The 26,946-nt window shown below is 43.0% G+C and overlaps 1 protein-coding gene and 1 long non-coding RNA gene across 3 annotated transcripts in view; one reads left to right on the forward strand and one right to left on the reverse strand.

Annotated features, from left to right (window-relative positions):
- Positions 1-496, forward strand: part of LOC137376417 (uncharacterized) — a 106,364-nt gene extending 105,868 nt beyond the window's left edge. Inside the window, exon 4 of the long non-coding RNA XR_010976212.1 lies at positions 171-496. This is a non-coding gene — a long non-coding RNA (uncharacterized lncRNA). The remainder of the gene's footprint in view (positions 1-170) is intronic.
- LOC137376414 (uncharacterized protein C2orf73-like) overlaps positions 1-26,946 on the reverse strand; it is a 128,581-nt gene that overhangs the window by 51,043 nt on the left and 50,592 nt on the right. For both annotated transcript variants that reach the window (XM_068044933.1, XM_068044932.1), the window contains exons 2-3: positions 22,603-22,783; positions 7,444-7,603 (exon numbers count right to left, since the gene is read on the reverse strand). In XM_068044933.1, the coding sequence (XP_067901034.1) occupies positions 7,444-7,603; positions 22,603-22,632 (190 nt within the window). In that variant the 5' untranslated portion in view covers positions 22,633-22,783. The remainder of the gene's footprint in view (positions 1-7,443; positions 7,604-22,602; positions 22,784-26,946) is intronic.

Genomic DNA, 26,946 nt, shown 5'->3' on the forward strand with positions numbered 1-26,946 from the left:
CTAACTAGGGAGTCAAAGGGTATCGGGGATAGGCAGGAAAGTGGAGTTGAGGCCACAATCAGATCAGCCATGATCCTATTAAATGGAGGAGTAGGCTCAAAGGGGCCGATGACCTACTCCTGCTCCTAATTCATATGTTCTTAAAACCATTAACCTATTATGTCTTTCAGATTTTTCCTTGATCTAAAGATACATTGAAAACTAACGATTTGGAGTCAGAAGAGTTAAAAATATAAAACTGAACATCTAGATGGGACTTGCATTGTTTCTGGCACTGAATGTAAAGAACTTTGTCTAGAAACAATAATACATGAATCATTTTGAGACCTTAAAGGACCTTCCTGAAATGAGAGATCAAATGTTGTGTGGTTTGGTAACGGAAATGTTTGTGTATTCAAAATCTTCAAGTCTGCAGTCACAATTCAAGTAACGTCATTGGTATTAAAAACCTTTTGATTCACTCTGGCTTTAAGAGCAACATGGGAGGTCAACAATAAAACAGTCAACAATCAAGTATTCTGAATGTTATCTACTAACTACTATAAGGACAAAAAGAAAGGCAAGAACCTGACAGAGCGCTACTTCTGCAGCATAACAGCCTGAAGAAAATTGTTGCAGTGCATTCAGCCTACAAGTTTAGTGCTGATACAAAACTATTTAAGAACTTAAGCATGGAGTCAGGAGGGCTAAAAGGGGTTATGAGAAGTCATTGGCAAACAGGATTAAGGAAAATCCCAAGGCTTTTTATACATATATAAAGAGCAAGAGAGTAACCAGGGAAAGGGTTGGCCCACTCAAGGGCAGAGAAGGGAATCTATGTGTGGAGCCAGAGGAAATGGGCGAGGTCCTAAATGAGTACTTTGCATCAGTATTCACCAAAGAGAAGGACTTGGTGGATGATGAGCCTAGGGAAGGGAGTGTAGATAGTCTCAGTCATCTCATTATCAAAAAGGAGGTGGTGTTGGGTGTCTTGCAAAGCATTAAGGTAGATAAGTCCCCAGGGCCTGATGGGATCTACCCCAGAATACTGAGGGAGGCAAAGGAAGAAATTGCTGGGGCCTTGACAGAAATCTTTGCATCCTCATTGGCTACAGGTGAGGTCCCAGAGGACTAGAGAATAGCCAATGTTGTTCCTTTGTTTAAGAAGGGTAGCAAGGATAATCCAGGAAATTATAGGCCGGTGAGCCTTACGTCAGTGGTGGGGAAATTATTAGAGAGGATTCTTCGGGACAGGATTTACTCCCATTTGGAAACAAATGGACTTATTAGCGAGAGGCAGCATGGTTTTGTGAAGGGGAGGTCATGTCTCACTAATTTGATTGAGTTTTTTGAGGAAGTGACGAAGATGATTGATGAAGGAAGGGCAGTGGATGTTATCTATATGGACTTCAGTAAAGCCTTTGACAAGGTCCCTAATGGCAGACTAATACAAAATGTGAAGTCACATGGGATCAGAGGGGAGCTGGCAAGATGGATACAGAACTGGCTCGGTCATAGAAAACAGAGGGTAGCAGCGGAAGGGTGCTTTTCTGAATGGAGGGATGTGACTAGTGGTGTTCTGCAGGGATCAGTGCTGGGACCTTTGCTGTTTGTAGTATATATAAATTATTTGGAAGAAAATGTAGCTGGTCTGATTCGTAATTTTGCGGATGACACAAAGGTTGGTGGTGTTGCGGACAGTGATGAGGATTGTCAGAGGATACAGCAGGATACAGGTCGGTTGGAGACTTGGGCGGAGAAATGGCAGATGGAGTTTAATCTGGACAAATGTGAGGTAATGCATTTTGGAAGGTCTAATGCAGGTGGGAAGTATACAGTAAATGGCAGAACCCTTAGGAGTATTGACAGGCAGAGAGATCTGGGCGTACAGGTCCACAGGTCACTGAAAGTGGCAACGCAGGTGGATAAGGTAGTCAAGAAGGTATCTGGCATGCTTACCTTCATCGGTCGGGGCATAGAGTATAAAAATTGGCAAGTCATGCTGCAGCTGTACAGAACTTTAGAATATTGCGTGCAATTCTGGTCGCCACACTACCAGAGGACGTGGAGGCTTTGGAGAGGGTACAGAAGAGGTTTACCAGGATGTTGCCTGGTCTGGAGGGCATTAGCTATGAGGAGAGGTTGGATAAACTCGGATTGTTTTCACTGGAACGAAGGAGGTGGAGGAGCGACATGATAGAGGTTTACAAAGTTATAAGTGGCATGGACAGAGTGGATAATCAGAAGCTTTTTCCCAGGGTGGAAGAGTCAGTTACTAGGGGACATAGGTTTAAGATGAGAGAGGAAAAGTTTAGAGGGGATGTGCGAGGCAAGTTCTTTACACAGAGGGTGGTGAGTGCCTGGAGCTTGTTGCCAGGGGAGGTGGTGGAAGCAGGTACCATAGAGACGTTTAAGTGGCATCTTGACAAATACATGAATAGGATGGGAATAGAGGGATATGGACCCCGGAAGTGCAGAAGGTTTTAGTTTAGGCAGGCATCAAGATCGGCACAGGCTTGGAGGGCCGAATGGCCTGTTCCTGTGCTGTACTGTTCTTTGTTCTAATTTGCTTTTTCACCAATGGAGGGTGTAAATCAGGCATGAAGGTCCAAGCTGCTGTTAATAAATTAAAGCATTCTAAATTGCTTCATTGAAGTGGAAGGTAAATCAGTTGCTGATCCAAGAAAGTAGAGGAAACATTGATCAGAGTGGGTTTTTAAAGATGGCTTTAAAAGGAGGAGAGGTAGGTGGTTTAGTGAGGAAATTGCAGACCATGGGACCAAGGCAATGGGAGGCATGGACACCTGTGGTGGGCTGAAGCGGAGGGATGCACAAGAGGTGGGATTCAGAGGAATAGAGAGTTCTGGGTGGCAGGAAACATCTCAGGCTGATTACGATATCGTGAGAGACGTATATAAAATTTCAGCAGTAAATGGGCTAATTTAGGGGTGGAAGCAGGCATTGTGAAGGTAGAAATAGGTGGTCTTGTAATGGAGAGGATATGAGGTTGGAAGCTCAGTTATGGGTTGAACAAGATGCTGGTGCTGTGAACAGTGTGCTTAAGCCTGTGGTCATGGCCGTTAAGGTGGTGTGGACTGAAGATGATGGGTGAAAAATTGAACTCAATAGTGCCCATATTTTGGGCACTATGAGTGCTGTTAGAGCATTAAAATGGCATCCATGGCATGCGTGCACACTTCTGGGAGAATCACGCTGGATGCCATATTGATGAGGGCATTAGCAGACGTGTAGTGAACATCCAATGTAAGTATGCAGGGCAGACAGATCATGAAGTCAATCAGAGTGCAACATTGATTTGATGACAGTGGTGCCATTTTGGAGCTCAATACTTCAACTAATGCCCTCTCTAAAGCTCACACAGCTGAACATGTGTTCATCAGCAAGAAGGACCTCCTCCAACTACTGCTATTTAAAGGGATCATCAACCCCTTACAGATTAGTTGCTGGTTGATTTCTTCTGGCTGCTGCTATGATTCTACAACTGTTTGGTGCTTTCTATAGTTACTTAAAGTTGCAAAAGTCTACAGGGAATGCTGTGTCAGGTGCTGAAGGAGTTTTTGCTGACTTCAATGCTTCTGCACAAACCAGTTGCTCCCAAACATGGGTACATTAGTAGACATTCCCCTTGGAATACAGCATAATTTGGAAAATGAACAGGGGTCACACAGAGTAGGACAAACTGTTGAAAGAGGGAGGAGGAGAAGCAGGAGGAGGAGGAGAAGGGCTCTCAGCAGGTAGCTATGTCCATCAAGGGTGCACAGAGAACAAATCTCCTACCTAAATCTCAGTGAGAACAATATGTGAGACCTTATGCACTTCAGTAAGAACATCCTCCCTGAAAGCTGCCACTAGCTGCAGCCACAACTGAAAGCTCACAGCAGAGCAAGGACCACATTGCCAGCAGCTGTGAAGATGACCATGGCGATGAACTTTTCTGCATTTGGCTCCTTCTAGGCTGGAGTTGGAGATATTTGCAACATCTAGCAGTTTGTTGTCCACTATTGCATAAGGGAGGCCACTAAGGCTCTGTATTCAAAGACAGCTGACTACATTTCATTCTCTTGTCAGGGTAAGCACGCGGTGCAAGCACGGTGCTTCACTAGGATTGCAGGCTTCCTCATGGTGCATGGATATCGTTTTCTGGGTACTGCATCATGCAGGTCAATGCCCGATATTCTGGCAGCAGTCATGATGCCTTCATTCTGCAGCAGTCCATTAGACCAGATGCATTGCATCACTACAGCAAACCAAAGAGTGACTATTGGTTGTCAAGGCCTATCCACTGATGACATGGCTGATGACACCGGTGTAAAACCCACGCACACATGCGCAGCATGCATTGAATGAAAGTCTTGCCGCCACACAAAATGCGATAAAGCAGACCACTGGCATGCTGAAACAACACTAAAATAAAAGCTAAATACTACAGATGCTGGAAATCGGAAATAAAAACAGAAAGTTTAGTTTAATTTAGAGATACAGCACTGAAACAGGCCCTTCGGCCCACCAAGTCTGTGCCGACCATCAACCACCCATTTATACTAATCCTACACTAATCCCATATTCCTACCACATCCCCACCTGTCCCTATATTTCCCTACCACCTACCTATACTAGGGGCAATTTAGAATGGCCAATTGACCTACCAACCTGCAAGTCTTTGGCATGTGGGAGGAAACCGGAGCACCCGGAGAAAACCCACGCAGACACAGGGAGAACTTGCAAACTCCACACAGGCAGTACCCAGAATTGAACCCGGGTCGCTGGAGCTGTGAGGCTGCGGTGCTAACCACTGCGCCACTGTGCCGCCCACAGTGCTGTAAATACTCAGCAGGTCAGGCAGCATCTGTGGAGAAAGAAGCAAAGTTAATGCTTCAGGTCTGTAACCTTTCATCAGAACTGGTGTTCGTTGGTAGGTGTCCCAAAATGGCACAACTGCCAGACCCACTCCAATCAAAATACACCTCCCCTTTAAGAGACACTGGCTAGCTTTAAGCAGTGCAGGCTAGCTTTACATGATGCTAAGAAGTATGATTTTGGGTTCCCTGCTGACTATGTAGCCTATGAACAATGCGGCAAGTGCTGGCTGCACGCAGCAACATTCAAATGAGCAATCAGCCAGATATTGGTGTGCATTATTTATGCATCATGAATCCCACAACCGTTTTCAGGGGCTATCCAATTTCGCCCCGGAAACAATGGAGCATCCAAGTTTAGATGTTGGACAAGCAGCTATGACAGCACAGATGCAGTGGAGGGATCTAGTGAGGTGATAGAAAAGCAAATTTGAATGTCATGGTCATACATATGGAAACTACTCCCATATTCATGGATGATATCACCAAAGAGCAGAATGTAGGTAAGGAAGAGGAACAGGCCAAGAATGGAGCCTTGGACAACTCCTGAGGTTATGCAACATCTCTGGGGTCGATCTGAGTACAATAAGGCAGGTAAGAGTCCAACCAAGCAAGGGGAGCGCCTGAATTTAAAAAAAGGTCATAGGCAAATTGTGTTCCACAATGGAGTATCTCACTGCTTTAGAATGGAACACTGACAGTATCGGGCATTCTCATGCCAGCCACACGAGTGACTCTCCCTTTACAATGTCCCAAAAATGTGCTCTAGATTCTATATTATTCTTTATGTTTTACTTGTATGAGAACAATTGTCTCTTAACTTCTATCTCAGAAGAGGACACCCTTTCTTCACACCCTTGCCACACAATCATTTTGGCATTTCTATTTTCCAAACTATCCAACTTAGAGTCATAGAGTCATTATGGCACAAAAGGTGACCATTTGGCCAATTGAATCCATGCTGGTTCTCTGTAGAGCAATCCAATCAGTCCTATTCCTCCGCTCTATCCCGGTAGACCTGCAAGTTTATTTTCCTCAAGTGCCCATCCAATTTCTTTTTGAAATCATTCATCATCTCTGCTTCTACCATTCTCATAGGCAGAGCTTCTCCAACCTAACCTAGTAGCTAAAATCCCTCATCCCTGGAATTATTCTGGTAAATCTCCTCTGCCCCCTCTCAAGGACCCTCACATCCTTCCTAAAGTGTGGTGACCAGAACTGGATGCAATGCTCTAATTGTGGCCTAACCAGAGCTTTATAAAGGTTCAGCATAACTTCCTTGCTTTTGTACTCAAAACCTCTTATTAATGAAGCCCAAGATCCCATATGCTTTGCTGCCTACTCTCTCAATATGTCCTGCTACCTTCAAAGATCTATGCACATGAACCCCCAGGTCCCTTTGTCCCTGCACAGTCTTCAGACTGTGCCATTAAGTCTATATTGCCTTTTCCTATCCCTTCTGCCAAAATGCATCACCTCACACTTCTCTGTATTAAATTCCATCTGCCACTTGTCTGCCCATTCTGCTTCCCCATGTCTGGTGGCCTAAATAATTGCCAATTTAGTGCCAATCGTCTTGAATTTTAGGGCAGCTTTCCCGTGTAACTGCACACCCAGTAGGAACTGTGTCCAGGTTGCCCAACTTCATCTCATGCAGGATTCTTACAACAGCAGAAAGAGGAAATAACCCAGTAGTCTGGCTGGATTCAAACCTACATCTGTGAGATGAAAGGGCAATGTGCTAATCGAATGTACTAGTTCCCTTTGTAACACCATTTTATATTTCACTGTTTAGAATGACAACAACCTATATTTATTTAGCACTTTTAACATAATAAAATATCCTAAGGTGCTTCACAGGAGCATTATAAAACAAAATATGACACTGTGCCACAAAAGGAGATATTAGGTTAGATGACCAAACGCTTGATCAAAGAGTTTCGTTTTAAGGAGTGTCTTAAAGGAGGAAAATGAGGTGGAGAGGTGTAGGAAGGGTATTCCAAGTTTGGGGCCTAGGCAACTGAAGGCGCAGCCACTCATGGTGGAGTGATTAAAATCAGGCATGCACAAGAGACCAGAGTCAGAGGAGCACGGATATCTTGGAGGGTTGTGGGGCTGGAGAGATTACAGAGATAGGAAAGGGTGAGGCCATGGAGGGATTTGAAAGCAAGGATATATGTTGTTTGACCAGGAGTCAATATAGTTCAGCGAGCACAGGGGCGATAGGGGAACAGGACTTGGTGCGAGTTAAGACACAGGCAGCAGAGCTTTGGATGACCTCAAGTTTACGGAGAGTAGAATGTGGGAGACCAGCCAGGAGTGCACTGGAATAGTCAAGTCTAGAGGTAATGAAGGCACGAATGTGGATTTCAACTGCAATAGGCTGAGACAATTGTTGTTGTAAGAATGACCTGCACAGTTCATCACCTTTAACAGTCAGATTTAAAGTGATATTACACTCCCATGCTATATTTTCCATACTACTACTAAGTTATGATGAATGCAGATATTTAATTTCTTACAGCATAGTCAGAAGATAATTACTTTGAATAAGTAGTACATTCTTTCCACTAAGATGCCTGCTTACCTATGCCTGAACAAGGATATTTGTTTGGATTACATCCATGTCTTGTTTGTGGGTGTGGCTTCGAGGTGAAGTTCTGGAAATCATGCCTTTGGGTGCTTTCCAAGCTGTAAGTTGGTACGTGCTCCGAAAGAAATGGTGATTCATGTTTCATCCACTGAAACTGTTAAACAATAACAAAGCAGTGGACAAAAGGGCTTGTAATGTTCATCTTTACTCTCCTTCCTTACAGTGCTCCTAGAATGTGATCAGATATTTCCTGTACTCCATCTGCTGATTTGCTTCTTCAGGAATGTAAGCATGTTAGGAAATAAGATGGGAACAATTAAGCTGTTACCCATATTTTTTCCCTAATTTGGAGGTAGTAAAATTTTGATCTGTGATTGGAATATAAAATGTGTAACTCATTTGGTTTGGTCTCATCATCACTCTTTTTCTGTGTTTTTCCTGTTTGCTTTTCATTTTTGCTTTTACTTAGTTTCAGAATTGAAGCAATAAGAAATGTTGAGAATGAGAATGAGGATTCACCCCTCGTGCATTAACTTCTTTATCATGAGATCGATTTGAATTTTAAATAATCCCAATGTTTTTATTTCTATTGCTTTGTTTTATGAATTATTCAAAAAGTTGTCACTTTTTGAATAAACAATAATTTTCCTGTTATTTACTTTTCATTTGTTTCTATTACGTCCTTCAATCTTATTTCCTTGCCATACTTTGAATGAATAATCTGGAGTTTACTTAATCAATACCATTTAGTATTTTAAATATTTCAATAAGAATCATCCTTAATCCACTTCTTTCTAGACTGTTAGACTTAAGTTGTTTTCATATTTCCTCATAACTCATCTCCTTTATAGGTGGGATTCATTTTGGTTTTTTCCTGTATTCTGTAATGTCGTGTGTTAGCCAAAATTGATTACAATATCTGAAGTGTACTTTGGCTGCTGTCTTAGCAGAACATTTGCAGACTTATATTCTAATGTTCTGTCTAAATCTCCTAGTGTGCCATCAGCTTTGAAATTGTTTTGCCAATTTAGAAATTGAGAGTGATGTGCCCACTCATAGAATTATAGAAATTTGCAGGTCATTCAGCCCATCGTACCTGCACCGGCCAACAAGGAGCCATCCTAATTGCATTTTCCAGATTTTGGTCATAGCCTTGTCGGTTACAGCACTTCAAGTATATATCCAAGTGCTTTTTAAATGTTATGAAGGAGTCTGCCTCCACCACCTTTTCAGGCAGTGAGTTCCAGATCCCCACCACCCTCTGGGTGAAAAACTTGCTCCTTGAATCCCCTCTAAACCTCCTACCCTAATTCTAAGCTCTTTGGTTATGGACCCCTCAACCAAGGGGAATAGGGATTTCCTATCTACTCCTTGTAGAACCGTCATAATTTTGTACACTTCAAAAGGTCTCCCCTCAATCTCCTCTGTTTCAAAGAAAAGCAACCTTAGCCTATCCAATCTTCCCTCATAACTAAAATTCCTGCAACATAACCTCCCTTCTCTTATATTCTATGCCTCGGCTCATAAAGGCAAGTATCCCGTATGCCTTCTTGACCACCTTATCTACCTGTCCAGGCAGCTTCAGGGATCTGTGGACATGCATTCTAAGGTCCCTCTGTTCCTCAATACATTTAAATATCCTACCATTTAATGTGTATTTTCTGGCCGTGTTAGCCTTCCCCAAATGCATTACTTCACACTTCTCCAGACTGAACTCCATTTGCCACTGTTCTAGCAACCCGACTAGTCCATTGATATATTCCTGTAGTCTACATCATTTCTTTCTTCATCATTATCAACCACTGGGCCAATTTTTGTATCATCTGCAAACTTCTGAAGCAGGTTTGTCCAACCGGTTTCCATCCGGCCCGTGGATATATTTCAGATGTGAAATTGTCCATTGTCATCTTCCTTCAGACCGGCCTTTTAACAAAATCATGCTATCAGCTTCACAGCTGACAAGTCTGACATTGGGAATAGTAGTTTCCCAACTTCAGACAGATTCAAGGTTTTCTGACGGCTTCCAACTTTTTTTAAAAGCTCAAATCTGTCCAATGTTGGGAAACCACTGTTCCCGATGTCAGACCTGTCAGCTATGAAACTGACAGCACAAATTTATTTTTTTTAAAACCTGACCAACCACAAAACTGATGTGCTGAGCGCGCCCGCTGCCTGCAACTGTCAGAGAGAGGGGCGGGGGGAACAGAGAGAGAGAGAGAGAGAGAGAGAGAGGGAGAGAGGGGGAACAGAGAGGGGAGAGAGGAACAGAGAGAGAGGGAGTAACAGAGAGAGCGAGGGGAGTAAGAGAGAGAGAGGGGAGTAAGAGAGAGAGAGAGGAGTAAGAGAGGGAGGGGAGTAAGAGAGAGAGAGAGAGAGAGGGGGCAACAGAGAGAGAGAGGGGAGCAACAGAGAGACAGAGGTGGGGAACAGAGAGGGGGGGAAGAGAGAGGGAGAGAGGGGAAGAGAGAGAGAGAGAGAGGGGGACAGAGAGAAGGGGGGAACAGAGAGAGAGAGGGGGCGGAGAGAGAGAGAGGCGGCAGAGAGACAGAGAGAGAGGAGGCAGAGAGACAGAGAGAGGGGGGACAGAGAGACAAAGAGGGAGAGAGAGAGTGATCAAGATCACTCCTCACAGATGGACATCTATCCTGAATATTCCGCATCACTCAACAAGTGTGCGGGCAAATATTGACTACTTGTGCAAGCAAAAAATTGCCAGGTATCTCATTAAATTAGTGTCCAACATAGTGATGAGAAAGTAAGACAATAAATTAATCTTCTCATTTAAAACTTCTTCATAAAAATGCAGATTTGTTGTTGTTTGATTAATAGTAAGATAACTTTTTAATGCCTCTATCTTTCTGAAATTGTCTCATCAGCCCCCACTATGTAAGACAAAAATTGCAATGTGGCTCCCCACATGAAAAGGTTGGACAACCATTTTCTTAATCATTCCTTCAACATTCAAGTCCAAATCATTGCTATATACCACAAACAGCAAGGGCCCTCGTACTGAGCCCTGCAGAACTCCACTGGAAACAGATTTCCAACTACAAAAACAAATTGGCATAGGGAAAATAAGATTAGAGAAATAAATGCGTGGCTCAAAGACTGGTGTGGTAGAAGTAGGTTCCGGTTCGTGGGGCACTGGCACCACTACTGGGAAAAGTGGGGGCTGTACCGTTGGGGTGGTCTACACCTGAACATGCTGGGGCTGGTGTTCTAGTGAGCCACATAACTAGGGAAGTAGAGAGGGTTTTAAACTAAATAGTGGGGGCAAGGGATCAAATTTGGGAAGATGTATTAAATCAAAGAGTAGAGACAAGGCAAGAGAGAAAGTTATGAATACAGGAAATTATACCATGACAGGAAGGGATAGAGAGTACAAATCTAAGAGCAAATCAGCAGTCAAGGCTAGACATTACAAAAATAATAAAAGGACAAACTAAAGGCTCTGTATCTGAATGCACATAGCATTCAAAACAAAACATATGAATTGATAGCGCAAATAGAAATAAATAAATACAATCTGATAGCCATTACAGAGACATGGCTGCAGGATGACATAGATTGGGACCTCAATATTGAAGGGTACATGACATTTAGGAAGGACAGGAAGCTAGAAAAAATGGAGGTGTTTCCCTGTTAATGGTGGTATTAGCACAATAGACAGGGATGACCTAGGTTCAGGAAACCAGGATGTAGAAGCAATTTGGGTAGAGATGAGAAATGATAAAGGCAAAAAGTTACTTGTGGGAGTGGTGTACAGGCCCCTTAACAGTAACCACATGGTAAGATGGGTACAAAGGAAGAAATAATGGAAGCTAATTTACATATAGACTGGAAGAAGCAGATGGGCAAAGGTAGCCTAAATGAGTTCATAAAATGTTTTCCAGATAGTTTCTTAGAACAGCACATTCTGGAGCCAACCAGACAGCAGGCTATACTAGATCTGGTATTGTGCAACGAGATAGGATTAATTAATGACCTCAGTGAAGGCGCCCAAGGTAGCAGCAATCATAATATTATTGAATTTTACATTCAGTATGAGGGAGAGAAGAATGGGACCAAGACCAATATTTTAAACTTAAATAAGGGAAATGATGACGGCATGAAAGCAGAACTAGCTAAAGTGAACTGGCAAATTAGGTTAAGGGATAGGCCAATAGAGATGCAGTGGCAGACATTTAAGGGGATATTTCAGAATACACAAAATAGATACATTCCAAGGGGAGGACCCACCATCTGTGGTTAACTAAAAAAGTTAAAGATAGTATCAAACTTAAAGAAAAAGCATATAATTGCACAAAGATGGGTGGCAGGTTGGACAGAATATAAAAAACAGCAAAGAATGACAAAGATTGATAAGCAGAGAAAAATTAGAATACAAGAGAAAGCTAGCTATAAATATAAAAACAGATAGTAAGAGTTTCTATAGATATTTAAAAAAGAAAAGTGTTAACAAAGTGAGCATTGGTCCTATAGAAAGTGAGCCTGGGGAATTAATAATGGAAAATAAGGACATGGGAGATAAATTGAACAGGTATTTTGTATCGGTCTTCACTACAGGGGATACAAGTAACATCCCAGAAATAACTGTAAATCAGGAAATGGAAAGGAGGGAGGAACTCAAGAAAATTACAGTTACCAGGGAAGTGGTACTGAGCAAATTATTAGAGCTGTGGGCTGATCAGTGCCCATGTCCTGATGGACATCATTGTGGGGTCCTAAAAGAAGTGGCTAGTGAGATAGTTGATGAGTTGGTTTTAATTTTCCAAAATTCCCTAGATTCGGGGAAGGTTCCATTAGATTGGAAAATAGCCAATGTAACTCCTTTATTCAAAAAGGAAGGGAGACAGAAAGCAGGGAACTACAGGCCAGTTAGCTTTACATCTGTCTTAGGGAAAATGTTAGAAGCTATTATTAAAGACGTTATAGAAGGGCACTTGGAAAATTTCAAGGTAATCAGGCAGAGACAACTTGGTTTTGTGAAAGGGAAATCATGTCTAACCAATTTGCTGGAGTTCTTTGAAGAAGTAACATGTGCTGTGGATAAAGGGGAACTGGTGGATGTATTGTACTTAGATTTCCCAAAGGCATATGATAAGGTGCCACATCAAAGGTTATTGTGAAAAATAAAAGCTCATGGTGCAGGGGGGTAACATATTGGCATGGATAGAAGATTGGCTAGCTAACAGGAAACAGAGAGTCGGCATAAATGGATCATTTTCTGGTTGGCAAGATGGTGTGCCGCAGGGATCAGTGCTGGGGCCTAAACATTTTATAATTTATATAAATGACTTGGATGAAGGGATTGAAGGCATGGTTGCTAAATTTGCTGATGACACAAAGATAGGTAGGAAAGTAACTTCTGAAGAGGACATAAGGAGGCTACAAAGGGATATAGATAGGTTAAATGAGTGGGCAAAGATATGGCAAATTGTGTAGAATGTGGGAAAATGTGAAATTGTCCATTTTGGCAGGAAGAATAAAAAAGAAACATATGAACTATATGGTAAGAGATTTCAAAGCTCTGAGAGGCAGAGGGATCTGGGTGTCCTAGTGCATGAATCACAAAAGGTTAGTATGCAGGTACAGCAAGTAATTAATAGAATGTTATCGTTTATTGCTAGGGGAATTGAATACAAAAGTAGGGAGGCTATGCTTCAGTTATACAGGTCATTGTTTAGATTACATCTAGAGTTCTGTGTATAGTATTGGTCTCCTTATTTGGGGAAGGATGTGGATGCGTTGCAGGCAGTTCAGAGAAGATTTACTAGACTAATACCTGGAATGGGCGGGTTGTCTAATGAGGAAAGGTTGGATGAGCTAGGTTGTATCTGCTGGAGTTTAGAAGAATAAGAGACGACTTGATTGAAACATATAAGATCCTGAGGGGTCTTGACAGGGTGGATGTGGAAAGGTTGTTTCCCCTTGTGGGAGAATCTAGAACTAGGGTTTACTATTTAAAAATATGGGGTCGCCCATTTAAGACAGAGATGAGGAGAAACTTTTTTCTCTGAGGGTCGTGAGCCTTTGGAACTCTCTTCCTCAAAAGGCAGTTGAAGCAGAGTCTTTGAATATTTTTAAGGCAGAGGTAGATAGATTCTTGATAAGCAAGGGGTGAAAGGTTATCGGGGGTAGGCGGGAATGTGGAGTCCAGGATCTTATTGAATGGCAGAGCAAGCTCGAGGGGCCAGGTGGCCTACTCCTGCTCCTAATTCATATGTTTGTTTTTAAGTACTGTGTGTTCCTGCCTCTGAGCAAATTTTGGATCCAACTTGCCACTTTGCCTTGGATCCCATGGGCTTTTATTTTCATGACCAGTCAACCATGTGGGACCTTATCAACAGCCTAGCTAAAATCCATATAGACGGACTTCCCTTATCGACCCTCCTTGTTACCTCCTCAAAAAATTTAGTCATGTCAGTCAGATACAATCTTCCCTTAACAATCCGTGCTGATTTTCTTTGATTTAATCCGTGTCTTTCTAAATAAAAAGTTCTATCCTGTCCCTCAGAATCTTTTTCAATTATGTTCCTACCACAGAGGTTAGGCTGACTAGTCTATAATTACTCGGTCTAGTCCTTTCTCCCTTTTTAAGTAATGGTACAATGTGAGCTCTCCTCCAGTCCTCTGGTACCACGGCTGTAGACAGAGAAGATTGGAAAATGATGGTCCGAGCCTCAGCTATTTCCTCTCTTACTTTGCTTTACAGTCTAGGATGCATTTCATCCAGGCCTGGGGATTTATCCACTGCCAAAGATATTAAACCCCTTAATACTTGCTATGTTAATTTCAACAAGATTTCACAAAAAAAACCCTGCACGCTCTGAAAATACACAGATCAGTCAGGTTCTGGAAAGAGCAAAGATCATGTGCTGAATATACAGGTCCAGCCAGGGACAGGAATGGAGGTGGGCGAGGGATGAAAATTCTGGTACCGGCTGGCTTGCCACTTTCCTGACACTGTTCCTAAACCAGCAAGTTTCACCAGGGTAAGTTTCACCATTAGGAAGGCCAATTAACATTGTTAAAGAGCTCATTGAGATCTTGTTAAAGGACATGTTCTGATTTACACAGGGGTGCACAGGCTGCACGCACGCTCTGGGCAGACCAGCTGAATGAAGGCGGACATCCAGCAGGGGGCCAGTCTTGGCTGCCCAGGGAATTAGCTGGGCCCCATGAAAGATTGAATGCTGCAGAGGGGGACTCGGCTAATGGGAAACAGGCACCATCGGGTCAGGGCAGGTGGCAGTGAGAGTGGGCAGTAAGCGCTTGGGCAGTGCTGGAGGTTGTCATCCTCCTGGCATCATGGGGGCAAAGGAGGAGAGGGCAAGGAGACTAAACACAACTGAGAGGCCACCCAAGCACAAGGAAGGCTGTAGCTGGCAATGGGGGCAGGACTCAGATTCTGGGTCCAGTAGTGATGAGGAGCAACACCATTTGCAGGAAGGGCAAAGTCCCAGGCATTAGGAGGGCAGAGGAAAGGAATGAGGGGCATGAAGGACACAGAGGCCATACCCTCAGCATAGGATTCACTGGCAAAGAAGGAGCTACCTGGAGATGACAAAACAGTGCCACAGGAGACTGCGACTCTCCAGGCAGATGGTCACAGAGACCTGTGCCTTCATCACTGAAGACCTCACACCTCGCAGCACTGCTCGCCATGCCCTGCCAGTCGCCGTCAAAGCCACTGATGCCTTGAACCTCTTCACTTCTGGCTCCTTCCAGGGATCAGCTGCAGACTTTGGTGGCATCTTGCAAACGGCTGCACACCACTGCATCTCGCAGGTCACTGGTGCCTTATTTGCCAGAGCTGGACAGTACATTCAATTCTCAACATATGAAGCCTTGCAGGCACAGAGGGCAGTGGGTTTCGCCTTCATCGCTGGATTCCCCCAGGTGCAGGGCATCATCCATTGCCCCCATGTGGCCATCAAGAACAGGTCCCTTTCTAAATCATCTTCTTGTGTTATTCCGTTCCATTCATCGTATGCTGTTCCTGAGCTCCCCAGAATCACAGATGCCAGTCTTCAGCCAATTCGATTCACTCCACGTGATATCAATAAACAGATGAAGACACAGGATACAACAAAGGCCCTGACAACATCCCAGCAGTAGTACTGAAGGCTTGTGCTCCAGAACTAGCTATGCCGCTCGCCAAGCTGTTCCAGTACAGCTACAATACTGACATCTACCAGACAATGTGGAAAATTATGTATGTCCTGTCCATAAAATGCAGGACAAATCCAATTTGGTTAATTACCACCCATCAGTCTACTCTTGATCATCACCAAAGTGATGGAAGGTGTCGTCGACAGTGCTGTCAGGTGGCACTTACATTCATTCATGGGATATGGGCGTTGCTGGCTAGGCCAGAATTTATTGCCAATCCCTAATTGCCCTTGAGAAGGTAGTGGTCAGCCACTTTCTTGAACCACTGCTGTCTATGTGGGGTAGGTACATCCACAGTGGTGTTAGGAAGGGAATTCCAGGATTTTGACCCAGACAACAGTGAAGGAACGGTGATATAGTTCCATCACACTCCTGACTTGTGCCTTGTAGATGGTGGACAGGCATTGTGGAGTCAGGAGGTGAGTGACTCACCACAGGATTCCTAGCCTCTGACCTGCTCTTGTAGCCACACTATTAATATGGCTACTCCAGTTCAGTTTCTGGTCAACAGTAACCCCCAGGATGTTGATATTGGGCATTTCAGCAATTGTAATGCCGTTGAATGTCAAGGGGAGATGGTTAGATTCTCTCTTGTTGGAGATTGTCATTACCTGGCACTTGTGTGGTGCAAATGTTGCCACTTATCAGCCCAAGACTGGATATTGTCCAGGTCTTGCTGCATTTCTACACGGACTGCTTCAGTATCTGAGGAGTCGCAAATGGTGCTGAACATCGTGCAATCATCAGCGATCATCCCCACTTCCAAGCTGAAGATGGTCCGGCCTAGGACACTGGCCTGAGGAACTCCTATAGTGATGTCCTGGAGCTGAGATGGACAAAAATGGACAAAAGAGCTGAATTCCTGAGGTGAAGTTAAAGTGACTTCCCTTGACATCAAGGCAGCATTTGACCAAGTATGACATCAGGGAGCCTTAGCAAAACTCAAGTCAATGGGAATCGGGAGAAAACTCTCCACTGGTTGGAGTCATATCTAGCACAAAGGAAGATGGTTGTTGGAGGCCAAATATCTAAGCCCCAGACATCGCTGCAGGAGTTCCTAAGGTTAGTGTCCTAGGCCCAACCATCTTCAGCTACTTTATCAATGACCTTCCCTCCGTCATAAGGTCAGAAGTGGGGATGTTCGCTGATGATTGCAGAGTGTTAAGTACCATTTGCAACTCCTCAGATGCTGAAGCAGTCCGTGTCCAGGTACAGCAAAACCTGGACAATATGCAGGCTTGGGCTGATAAGTGACAAATAACATTCGTGCCACACAAGTGCCAGACAATGACCACCTCCAACAAGAAAGAATCTAACCATCTCCCCTTGACATTAACGTCGCTGAGTCCCCCACCATCAACATCCTGGGGGTTACCATTGAAGAGAAACTGAACTGGACCAGCCATATAAATAAAGTGGCTACAAGAGCAGGTCAGAGGCTGGTAATTCTGTGACGAGTACCCCACCTCCTGACTCCGCAAAGCCTTTCCACCATCTACAAGGCACAAGTCAAAAGTGTGATGCAATACTATCCACTTTCCTGGATGGGTGCAGCTCAAACACTCAAGAAGCTCAACACCACTCAGGACAAAGCAGCCTGCTGGATCAGCACCCCATCCACCACATTAAATGTTTACTCCCTCCACCACCAGCAGACACTTGCAGCAGTGTGTACCATTTACAAGATACACTGCAGAATCTCGCCAAGCCTCATCCAACGGCACCTTCTAAACCTGCAAACTCTACCACATTGTCGTTGTCGGCATCAGCTGTCCCTTGATTTGAGGATAATGTCTATTCAAGGTTACGAGTTTCTGCCATGGGTCGTCATGTGACTGAACAGGCCAATTCTCAACCCGCAGATCTTTGGGCACATGGGGCAGGACATCCCATGAGGTAGTGGGATCCAGAGTGCAGGATTTGCTTCCTTTTCTGCTGCCACTCTGCCTCATCATTAAGGTGTTTGAACTCAAAGCATGGCGCAGCTTGGTGGACAAGTTGGTGCCATTTTGAATGATTGGTAGCAAGCTCCTTGCAGTCATCAATGTCAATGCTGCTGTGCTTGACAAGGGCAGAAGATGCACGGGAACACCACCACCTGCAGGTTCCCTTCCAAGCCACATACCATCCCGACTTGGAACTATATCGTCATTCCTTCACTGTCGCTGGGTCAAAATCCTGGAACTCGTTCCTTAACTGCACTGTGGGTATACCCACACCAGATGGACTGCAGAAGTTCAAGAAGGCAGCCTTGCTGGCGACCCGCACATCCATGAAAGAATTAAAAAAAATCTTATGTCCCACATTTTCCCATCATACATGTAATATCAGTGCTAAATTTAATTTGCTATTTATTGGTCCAACTGAATTATTGATCTAAATCTTTCAATGTCTTTGCTACCCCTATATCTATTTCTCTATTTCTGTGGCATCAACAAATTTGACCAGCTTACATTTGGCTTTCATATCCAAGACATTTATGTATGCTCAATATAACAGATTCAACACTTTCCTTAAACCACATGACAGCAGCAGTTCAAGAAGGCGGCGCACCATAACCTTCTCAAGGGCAATTAGTGATGGACAATAAATTCTGGTCTTGCCAGTGATGCTGACATCCTATGAATGAATTTTAAAAGGTTGACATTATAGCTTTCAGCAGTGCTATCTGTTTCTATTTATTAATCATCTTTCTCGTCTCTAGGAACCAACTAGAGAACAGACTATCCTAGCCTGGGTATTGTGCAATGAAAAAGGATTAGTTAACAATCTTGTTGTGCGGGGTCCCTTGGGGAGGAGCAACCATAACATGATAGAATTCTTCATTAAGATGGAGAGTGAAATAATTGAATCGAAACTAGGGTCCTGAATCTAAATTAAGGAAATTAAGAAGGTATGAGGCACGAGTTGGCTATGGTAGATTTGGGAACTTTACTAAAAAGGTTGATAGTGGATAGGCAATGGATAATATTTAAAGAACGTGTGCATGAATTACATTCATTCCTGTCTGGCGCAAAAATAAAACCGGAAAGGCGGCTCAACCGTAGCTTACAAAAGAAATTAGGGATAGTATTAGATCCAAAGAGGAGGCATATAAAATTGCCAGAAAAAGCAGCAAGTGTGAGGATTGGGAACAGTTTAGAATTCAGCAAAGGAGGACAAAGAGGTTGATTTAGCAGCGGAAAATAGAGTATGAGAGTAAACTTGTGGGGAACATAAAAACTGACTGTAAAAGCTTCTATAAATATGTGAAGAGAAAAAGATTCGTGAAGACAAATGTAGGTCCCTTACAGTCAGAAACGGAGGATATTATAATGGGGAACAAAGAAATGGCAGAACAATTAAACACATACTTTGGTTCTGTCTTCACAAAGGAGGACACAAATAACCTCCCAGAAATGTTAGAGAACCAAGGGTCTAATGAGAGGGAGGAACTGAAGGAAATCAGTATTAGTAAAAATATAGTGCTAGGGAAATTAATGGGGTTAAAGGCTGACAAATCCCCAGCGCCTGATAATCTACATCCCAGAGTACTAAAGGAAGTGGCTGTGGAAATAGTGGATGCATTGGTGGTTATCTTCCAAAAGTCTATGGACTCTGAAGCAGTTCCTACAGATTGGAGGGTGACAAATGTAACCCCACTATTTAAAAAAGGAGGGAGAGAAAAAACAGGGAATTACAGACCAGTTAGCCTTACAGCAGTACTGGGGAAAATGCTAGAGTCTATTATAAAGGATATGATAGCAGAACACCTGGAAAGCATAAATGGGATTGGACAAAGTCAGCATGGATTTACAAAAGGGAAAATCATGCTTACCAAATCTACTGGAGTTTTTTGAGGATGTAACTAGTAGAATAGATAAGGGTGAACCAGTAGATGTGGTGTATTTGGATTTTCAGAAGGCTTTTGATAAGGCCCCACATAAGAGGGTAGTGTGCAAAATTAAATCACATGGGATTGGGGGTAATATACTGGCATGGATTGAGAATTGGTTGACAGACAGGAAATAGAGAGTAGGAATAAATGGGTCTTTTTCCGGGTGGCACGCAGTTACTAGTGGGGTACTGCAGGGATCAGTGCTTGGGCCCCAGCTATTCACAATATATATTAATGACTTGGGTGAGAGAACTAAATGTAACATTACCAAGTTTGCAGACAACGCAAAGCTGGGGGTGGGGGGTGGGGGGGGGGGGGAATGTGAGTTGTGAGGAGGATGCAAAGAGGCTCCAATATGATTTGGACAAGTTGGGTGAGTGGACAAATGCATGGCAGATGCAGTATAACATGGATAAATGTGAGGTTCTCCACTTTGGTTGTAAAAACAGAAAGGTAGATTATCTGAATGGTGATAGATTGGGAAAGGGGGAGGTGCAACGAAACCTGGGTGTCCTTGTACACCAGTCGCTGAAAGCAAGCATTCAGGTGCAGCAAGCGGTTAGGAAGGCGAATGGTATGTTGGCCTTCATTGCAAGAGGATTTGTGTACAGGAGCAAGGATGTCTTACTGCAGTTATACAGGGCCTTGGTGAGACCACATCTGGAGTATTGTATGCAGTTTTGGTCTCCTTTTCTGAGGAAGGATCTTCTTGCCATGGAGGGAGTTCAAAGAAGATTTACTAGGCGGATTCCTGGGATGGCAGGATTGACATATGAGGAGAGATTGGGTCGACTAGGCCTATATTCACTAAAGTTTAGAAGAATGAGAGGGGACCTCATAGAAACCTATAAAATTCAAACAGGACTAGACAGGCTCGATGCAGGGAGGATGTTCCCGATGGCTGGGGAGTCCAGGACCAGGGTACACAGTCTCAGTGATTGCTTCCATTTGGCAGGAGGATATAAAGCAAAAAACAACTCTATGCTGCACAGTATGGCCTCAAGTGTTTACTCAAAGTGCAGAAAATTTTTAATGTAGAGGACACCAGATAAATCGAGGGAATTAGTATGATATGTTTTAGTATGTTTTGTACACACCATGTAAAAGCTGACACTGATGTGTGCAAATTGACAATAACATGGCTAGAAGTCAGTCCAAGGTGACAACATTTGTAAGGGGCTTGGATGATATTACTAACCTATATTAGTAAAGTTTGAGCAGTTTACTAATAGCTGAACCCCCAAGAGGCAGTCACACCCTGAGAGCACAGCTCCAGACATTTTTGATTCTCTTTTTCAAATGTTCTGCATTTATTTTTTCTTTGTTACTGAGGTTTCCCATTTAGGTTTTACTGATGATGCTCGTATTTTCGATTTTTTCTTTTTCTGCTGATGGACATCACTTTGACTATTGAGTTTAGTCATATTACATGAAAGGAGGAATGTGGTTTTTTTTAAAAATGAAGCTAGTGTTGTAATATCAGCTGACAAGAAAAATGTAATGGAAAATAACTCATCGGCTAATGGATTACAATATATATATCATGTGTGTAGCTGTAGAGGAAATATCCACCATTTTTATAACTACCATATCTGTCGAGATATGAGGCAAATGAATATTGATTTCTGTATCACCATTAAAGCTAATTCTGCATTGCTATACAGATATGAAAATTATGGAGTTTCAGTGCATGTAAAATATGAAGACTGTTGCTATGAGACTTACAACATACTTAGTAACAAAACACCTATACAAGAATCATGCATGGGTCACAGTATGGACAAGACTGAACTTCCAACTTTAGGTGGTTGTATAAATATAAAATATTTAAACTACATTTTTTATTTGTGAAAGTATATCGGTGACATATTATTCAGTTACACTATTGCCAATAAATCCAAGCTACATGGATCATATTTTGTCCACTCTTGCACTATAGGGCAAAAAAAACCTCAGGTTAACATTCTACAGACTTGAACCCAAGATTTTTTTTTTAAAGACAAAATTATTACTCATTTCCAAGATTTAATCAGAATGGTCTATCTTTGATTTTGGTCTGTTTAGATTGATCAGTTGAGAACTGTGACAGTCATCAAATGAGAAACGCAAGATTGGCAAGAAACTGATCAAATTCCCAGCATCTAAGTCTTTTTAAGCTTGTTTTAGAAAGAATAAATACTGTAAAATTTGTTACAATTGTTTTTTAAATTGTAATTTCCTATGGAGGGTGTGGGCAGTCAACCAACTCTCTGACTTCTCCAATACGACTGTTGGAGGAGATACAAGATCAATCCAGGTTGACTCCAGGTTACAGGATTGACAGAAATGCATTAATTTAGCTTGGGGTTTTTGACATTTGTTATATCTGATAACATATATTTGGAACTGCATTATGACTTAACTCGCTACATCATCTATTATTTTATCTCCAGTTGTTCCTCTCTGCCAAAACGGACAACATCACCATCGCAAAACTCTATTGCCCATATCTTATTCCGCACCAAGTCATCCTCACCTCTCACCTCATTGCTGACTTACACTGGCTCCAAGTTCTCCAATGCCTCAAATTCAAAATTCTCATTGTATTTTAAGTCATCCATAACTTTTCCCCTCCCTAGCAGTATAACCTCCTCCAGCCCGACAAATCCCATAGAACTTCTTCGGTCATTTGACTCTGGCCTCTTTTTCATCCCCTACTTCTACTCATCATTGGTAGCCATGGCTTCAGCTACTTAGGGCCTACCCTCTGGCATTCCCTCCTTAAACTGCTCCATCTTCCTGTCTCTGTTTAAGATTCTCCTTAAAACCCACATCCTTGACCTAGCTTTAGATCATCCCTTCTTAATATCTCTTTGCTTGGCTTAGCATCCAATTTTGATTACACCTCTGCGAAGCACCATGGGACATTTTTCTATCTTAAAAGTTGTATATAAATGCAAGTTTTTGTTGTTGTTCAGACCATTCTAATGAAATCCACAAGACTTGTATAATATTTGTATAAGTTACATATTTAAATGAGATGTGATTATAAATTAAGTAATAATTTTGCCGTATTAGTAGAAACAAATTAACACAACAGGTGTATAAACCAGTAGACTTACCTGCTTTGACATCGTAGCTTCAGTTTCCATATATGCAAATGGCTCATTTATAAATCTTGCATTATTTCTAATATATCTTGCATAACGTGGTTGAGGTTTATTACGATTTGGTGATCTTGGACGTTGGGGGAGGGGCTTGGAGCCATCATGGACTTTATTGAATATTCCTGAAGGGTTTGGGCTGAAAACATAGAGACCAAATAGTTATTTAATTGAATAGTTTTTTAGGCAGGTTAAACAGTAGCATTGAGCAGGATAAGCCTCATTATTTATGTATATTTTATTGTATGATATTTTCCCTCCATTTTGAAAGTAGTTTCTTTTCTCCTGATTTGAGCCCATACACTCCATGCAATCTCTAACAGAAAAGGCAGGCAAATAGCTTGTTTTTGTAGTGTCTTGAAGACAACAATTTTGAAAGCGGGATACAATGCCTGAGGATACGGAATCTTTTACACTATCAGCTCAAATGGGGGCCAGAAAAGGTAGTTAGGTGATCAGAATGAATGAGATGAAGAGCAGGAGGTAGGTCTCATGGATTAGATGAGCTTGGAGAGAGAACTGGGAAGATGGGAGAGAAACATGGGTTCTGGACGAGGATAGGGCTCAGGGTTTTTTTGCCTCAGTGGGCAAGTTGAATAGGGAAGCATACGAACATATGTATGTACATACATACAAACAACCAAATTAGGAGCAAGAGTAGGCTATTCAGCTCCTTGAGCCTGCTCTGCCATTTGCTAAGACCATGGCTGATCTGATTGTGGTCTCAACTATACTTTCCTGTCTACCCGCTATAACCTTTGACTCCCTTGTCAATCAAGAATTTATCTAGTTCAGCCTTAAAAATATTCACTGACCCTGCTTCCACTCCTCCTCTGTGGGGAAGATAATTCCACAGACAAATGACCCTCTGAGAGAAAAAAATTCTCCTTATCTCGTCTTGATTGGGAGACCCCTTATTTTAAAACTGTGTCCCCTAGTTCTAGTCTCTCCCATAAGGGGAAACATCCTCTCAGCATCCACACGGTCAAGTCCCCTCAGGATCTTATATGTTTCAATAAGATCACCTCTCATTCTTCTAAAAGCCAATGGATATGGGCCCAACCTGTCCAACCTTTCCTCATAAGATAACCCCTTCATCCCAGGAATCAGTCGAGTGAACCGTCCCTGAACTGCTTATAATGCAGTTATATCCCTTAAGTAAGGAGACCAAAACTGTACACAGTACTCAAAGAAACTGAGATAACTGAATGAGTGGCCTCTAATTTGGTGACAAAAAAAAAAAATCACACACTTGTTGGAAGTGTGGGTGGAAATGGCAAGGGTTTAAAGGAGATGATTGGTGGTGAAGAAACAGATCCAGTGATTAACTTTGATCTCCAGGATGTTGTTTATGCAGAGGAGAGCTTAATGTGGTAAAGCCAGATCTGGCTAAAGCAATTCTGTGACAGGACTCTTAACTTTTTGCCCCTTATCTTGAAGGAGAGAAGATGGAAGGGCCATACCAAGACGGGAGAAGTGGACCACAGGGATGGGAAATGGAGGAGGTTTTGTTTGGGCCAAACTTAAAGCTAAGGTGAGAAAGTGGCTAAGCAAAACAACACATACAGAGGTAGTGTAGCAAATGGAGTTGACTGCAATTGCCGGGGAAGGAACAGTTTTCCAGGGGCAGATGCAAAAATAAGTGGAGTTAAAAGAGGATGTTTTCACCTTGTCAGTCACCCAGACAATGGGAGTGGAGAAACCATGGGAGATGTTGAGGTTGTGAGGGTGGCTATGAATACAGGTAGGAGCATTTACACGGATGGAGAGGGAGCACGGATATCTAAGTTGGAGATGGAAACTGCCGAGGACGAGAAGTCTTTCAGTACAGAGTTGAAGGGAAGAAAGAAGAAGGAGTTTCTCAGGGAGAAACTCAGGGTGGACATAGTGGAGAATGAGGAGTTTAAAACAGAGGCAAGAGGCAAGGCAAGGTGGAACAGAGTAAGGTGCTTGAAGCAGTAAGAAGGCGTTAGAGGAGTAAGGGCAAAAGCCAAGATGTGACTTGCTGATAAGGATTTCCCAACCATTGCCACTGCTTGCACTGGGCAGGTGGCAGAAAGTATAACCAAGTGGAAAGGTTTCAGTAAGATGTAGGTGTCACTCTCAAGAGACAGGTTTTAATCATAACGAGATCATGGATGGAAGGGCCTTGTTTAATAGTGGACATTCTGGAAGGAAATGTGAAAAAAAACTATTGCATATACAAGTTACTATTGGATTAGATTGGTTCAGATAATAGTCTTCCCTCCGAGTCTGACAGCTGTGTTGGTTGCCCATAACAGGAAATCAGTACGGAGAGATGCAACATTACTGGAGGTGCTATCTTTTGATGGACATTCCACATCAAACCTCTTCTGCCTGCTCCAATGGTTCAAGTGGATGTTAAAGATTCCACAGTGCTGTTTGTCTTGGCCAATATTCCTCTCCTAATTAATATTTTTAAAAATGAACTAATTGTTCATCATCTTCATTTGTGGGATCTTGCTGTGCACATTATAGCTACAACATTTGCATGTGTCACAACAATCACTGCAAAATAACTTATTCTGTGCAAAATGCTTTGTCGTGTCTCTGAGAGGCATGATAATCTGCCAAATAAATACAAGTCTAGTTTTTTTGATGAATATCCTTACATTCATTCAGCCAGTCTGCTTCTAAGCTCTTCAAAGGTAGGTAAGCGATCATTCATTCTGACAGCCTTCTGCCTTGTGAGACAATGGTTTGCACCTTGGTGGTCAACTCTGTGTTAAGCATCACCTGGTCTGGCTCAGGAGCCCCATTCTGGCATGGCAGTCTCTGCCTCACTGCTGCAGATGAAGGCAACAGGCTGAGAAGCTACAGGATTTGCTGGCCTCTGTTTTCTCTGGGCCCTCTTCTCAGCCAGCTCAGTTTTCTGTTTCCCCTCACCTCTTTCAATGCCCCTCCGAACAGTCAGCCTCCAGTGGTCCCACCCGTTGGTAGCTGTCTTTTAGTTGTCTCTGTCAATGTCCGCCATCTTCTTATCTCGCTTGCAGGTGTCCTTGTAGCAGAGGTATGGACATTCAGTAGTTCGTAACCCTGTTACCAGTTCACAGTATAAAAGGTCTTTGGTATACGGCGTTATCCATCCAATGAATGTGGCCAAGTCATTGCAGATGTCGTTGGCTTAGTACTGAGTGTATACTGATGGAATTAGCACGCTCCAGGACCTTTGAGTTAGAGGCCTGCTACCCGACCCAAACCCGACGGGACCCGACATGTGTCGGGTTCGGGTCGGGCCGAGTCCAGGTTGGGCTGGACACACATGGTAAGTGCTCTGCTGGTAAGTATTGAAATAAAAAAAAAACTTACCTGAGCTGGGAGTCCAGGACGAAACTGAATCTACGCAATGAGCGAGTGACGTCACTATAACGTCATCACACATGCGCTGCAGCTTCGTGCAGCTTCTCAGTCAGAAGGTAAGTAAAGGGATGGTTGGGTCGGGTTCGGGTCGGGTCGGGCTCGGGTCCGCTGTGGTTCAGTCAGGTTCGGGTTGGGTTTTTTTTCCCAACCTGAGCAGGCCTCTACTCTGAGTTGGTGACATTGTCCCACCAAGAGATGCCAAGGATACGTCTGAGACAGTGAAGGTAGAAACTGTTCAGCCCTTTCTCCTGCCTAGCATAAGTTGTCCAGGTCTCATCATTGTAGCGGAGTGCACTGAGAACACAGGCTTGGTCGACTTGCAATTTGGTGTTCTCCGTCAGGTTGCTGTTCTTCCACGCTCTCTTGCTCAACTTGGACATAACAGCTGCAGCTTTTGCAATGCACATGTAGATTTCAGCATCAAATGATAGATTGCTGGTGTTTGTGGAGCCTAGATATGTGAAGCCATCAATGACCTCCTGTAGCACATTATCAATGCTGATTAATGGCAGTATGGCAATAACCTGGACCATGACAGTCATCTTCCTGATGCTGATGGTCAAACCAAACTCTTCACAGGCGTGAGAGAGTCTGTCCATTTGCTGCTGAAGGTGTTCCTTGGTATGGAATGCTAGTACAGCATCATCAGCATAGAGCAACTCTTTGATGAGGACTTGGCGCATTTTTGTCTTGGAACTCAGGTGGCAAGGCTGAACAGTTTTCCGTCAATTCTAGTATGTAAGTAGACATTCTCTGTCAGATGCACCAAAGGCATCTGACAGCAGCAAACAGAATGTGCCAGTGTAAATAAATACAAGTCTAGTTTTTTTGATGAATATTCTTACATTCATTCAGCCAGTCTGCTTCTAAGCTCTTCATAGTTAGGTAAATGAGATATGTATTCTATGTAACTCTATGTCT

Source organism: Heterodontus francisci, chromosome 13 (assembly GCF_036365525.1).
Source record: "Heterodontus francisci isolate sHetFra1 chromosome 13, sHetFra1.hap1, whole genome shotgun sequence".
In the NCBI taxonomy this organism is placed as follows: Eukaryota; Metazoa; Chordata; class Chondrichthyes; order Heterodontiformes; family Heterodontidae; genus Heterodontus; species Heterodontus francisci.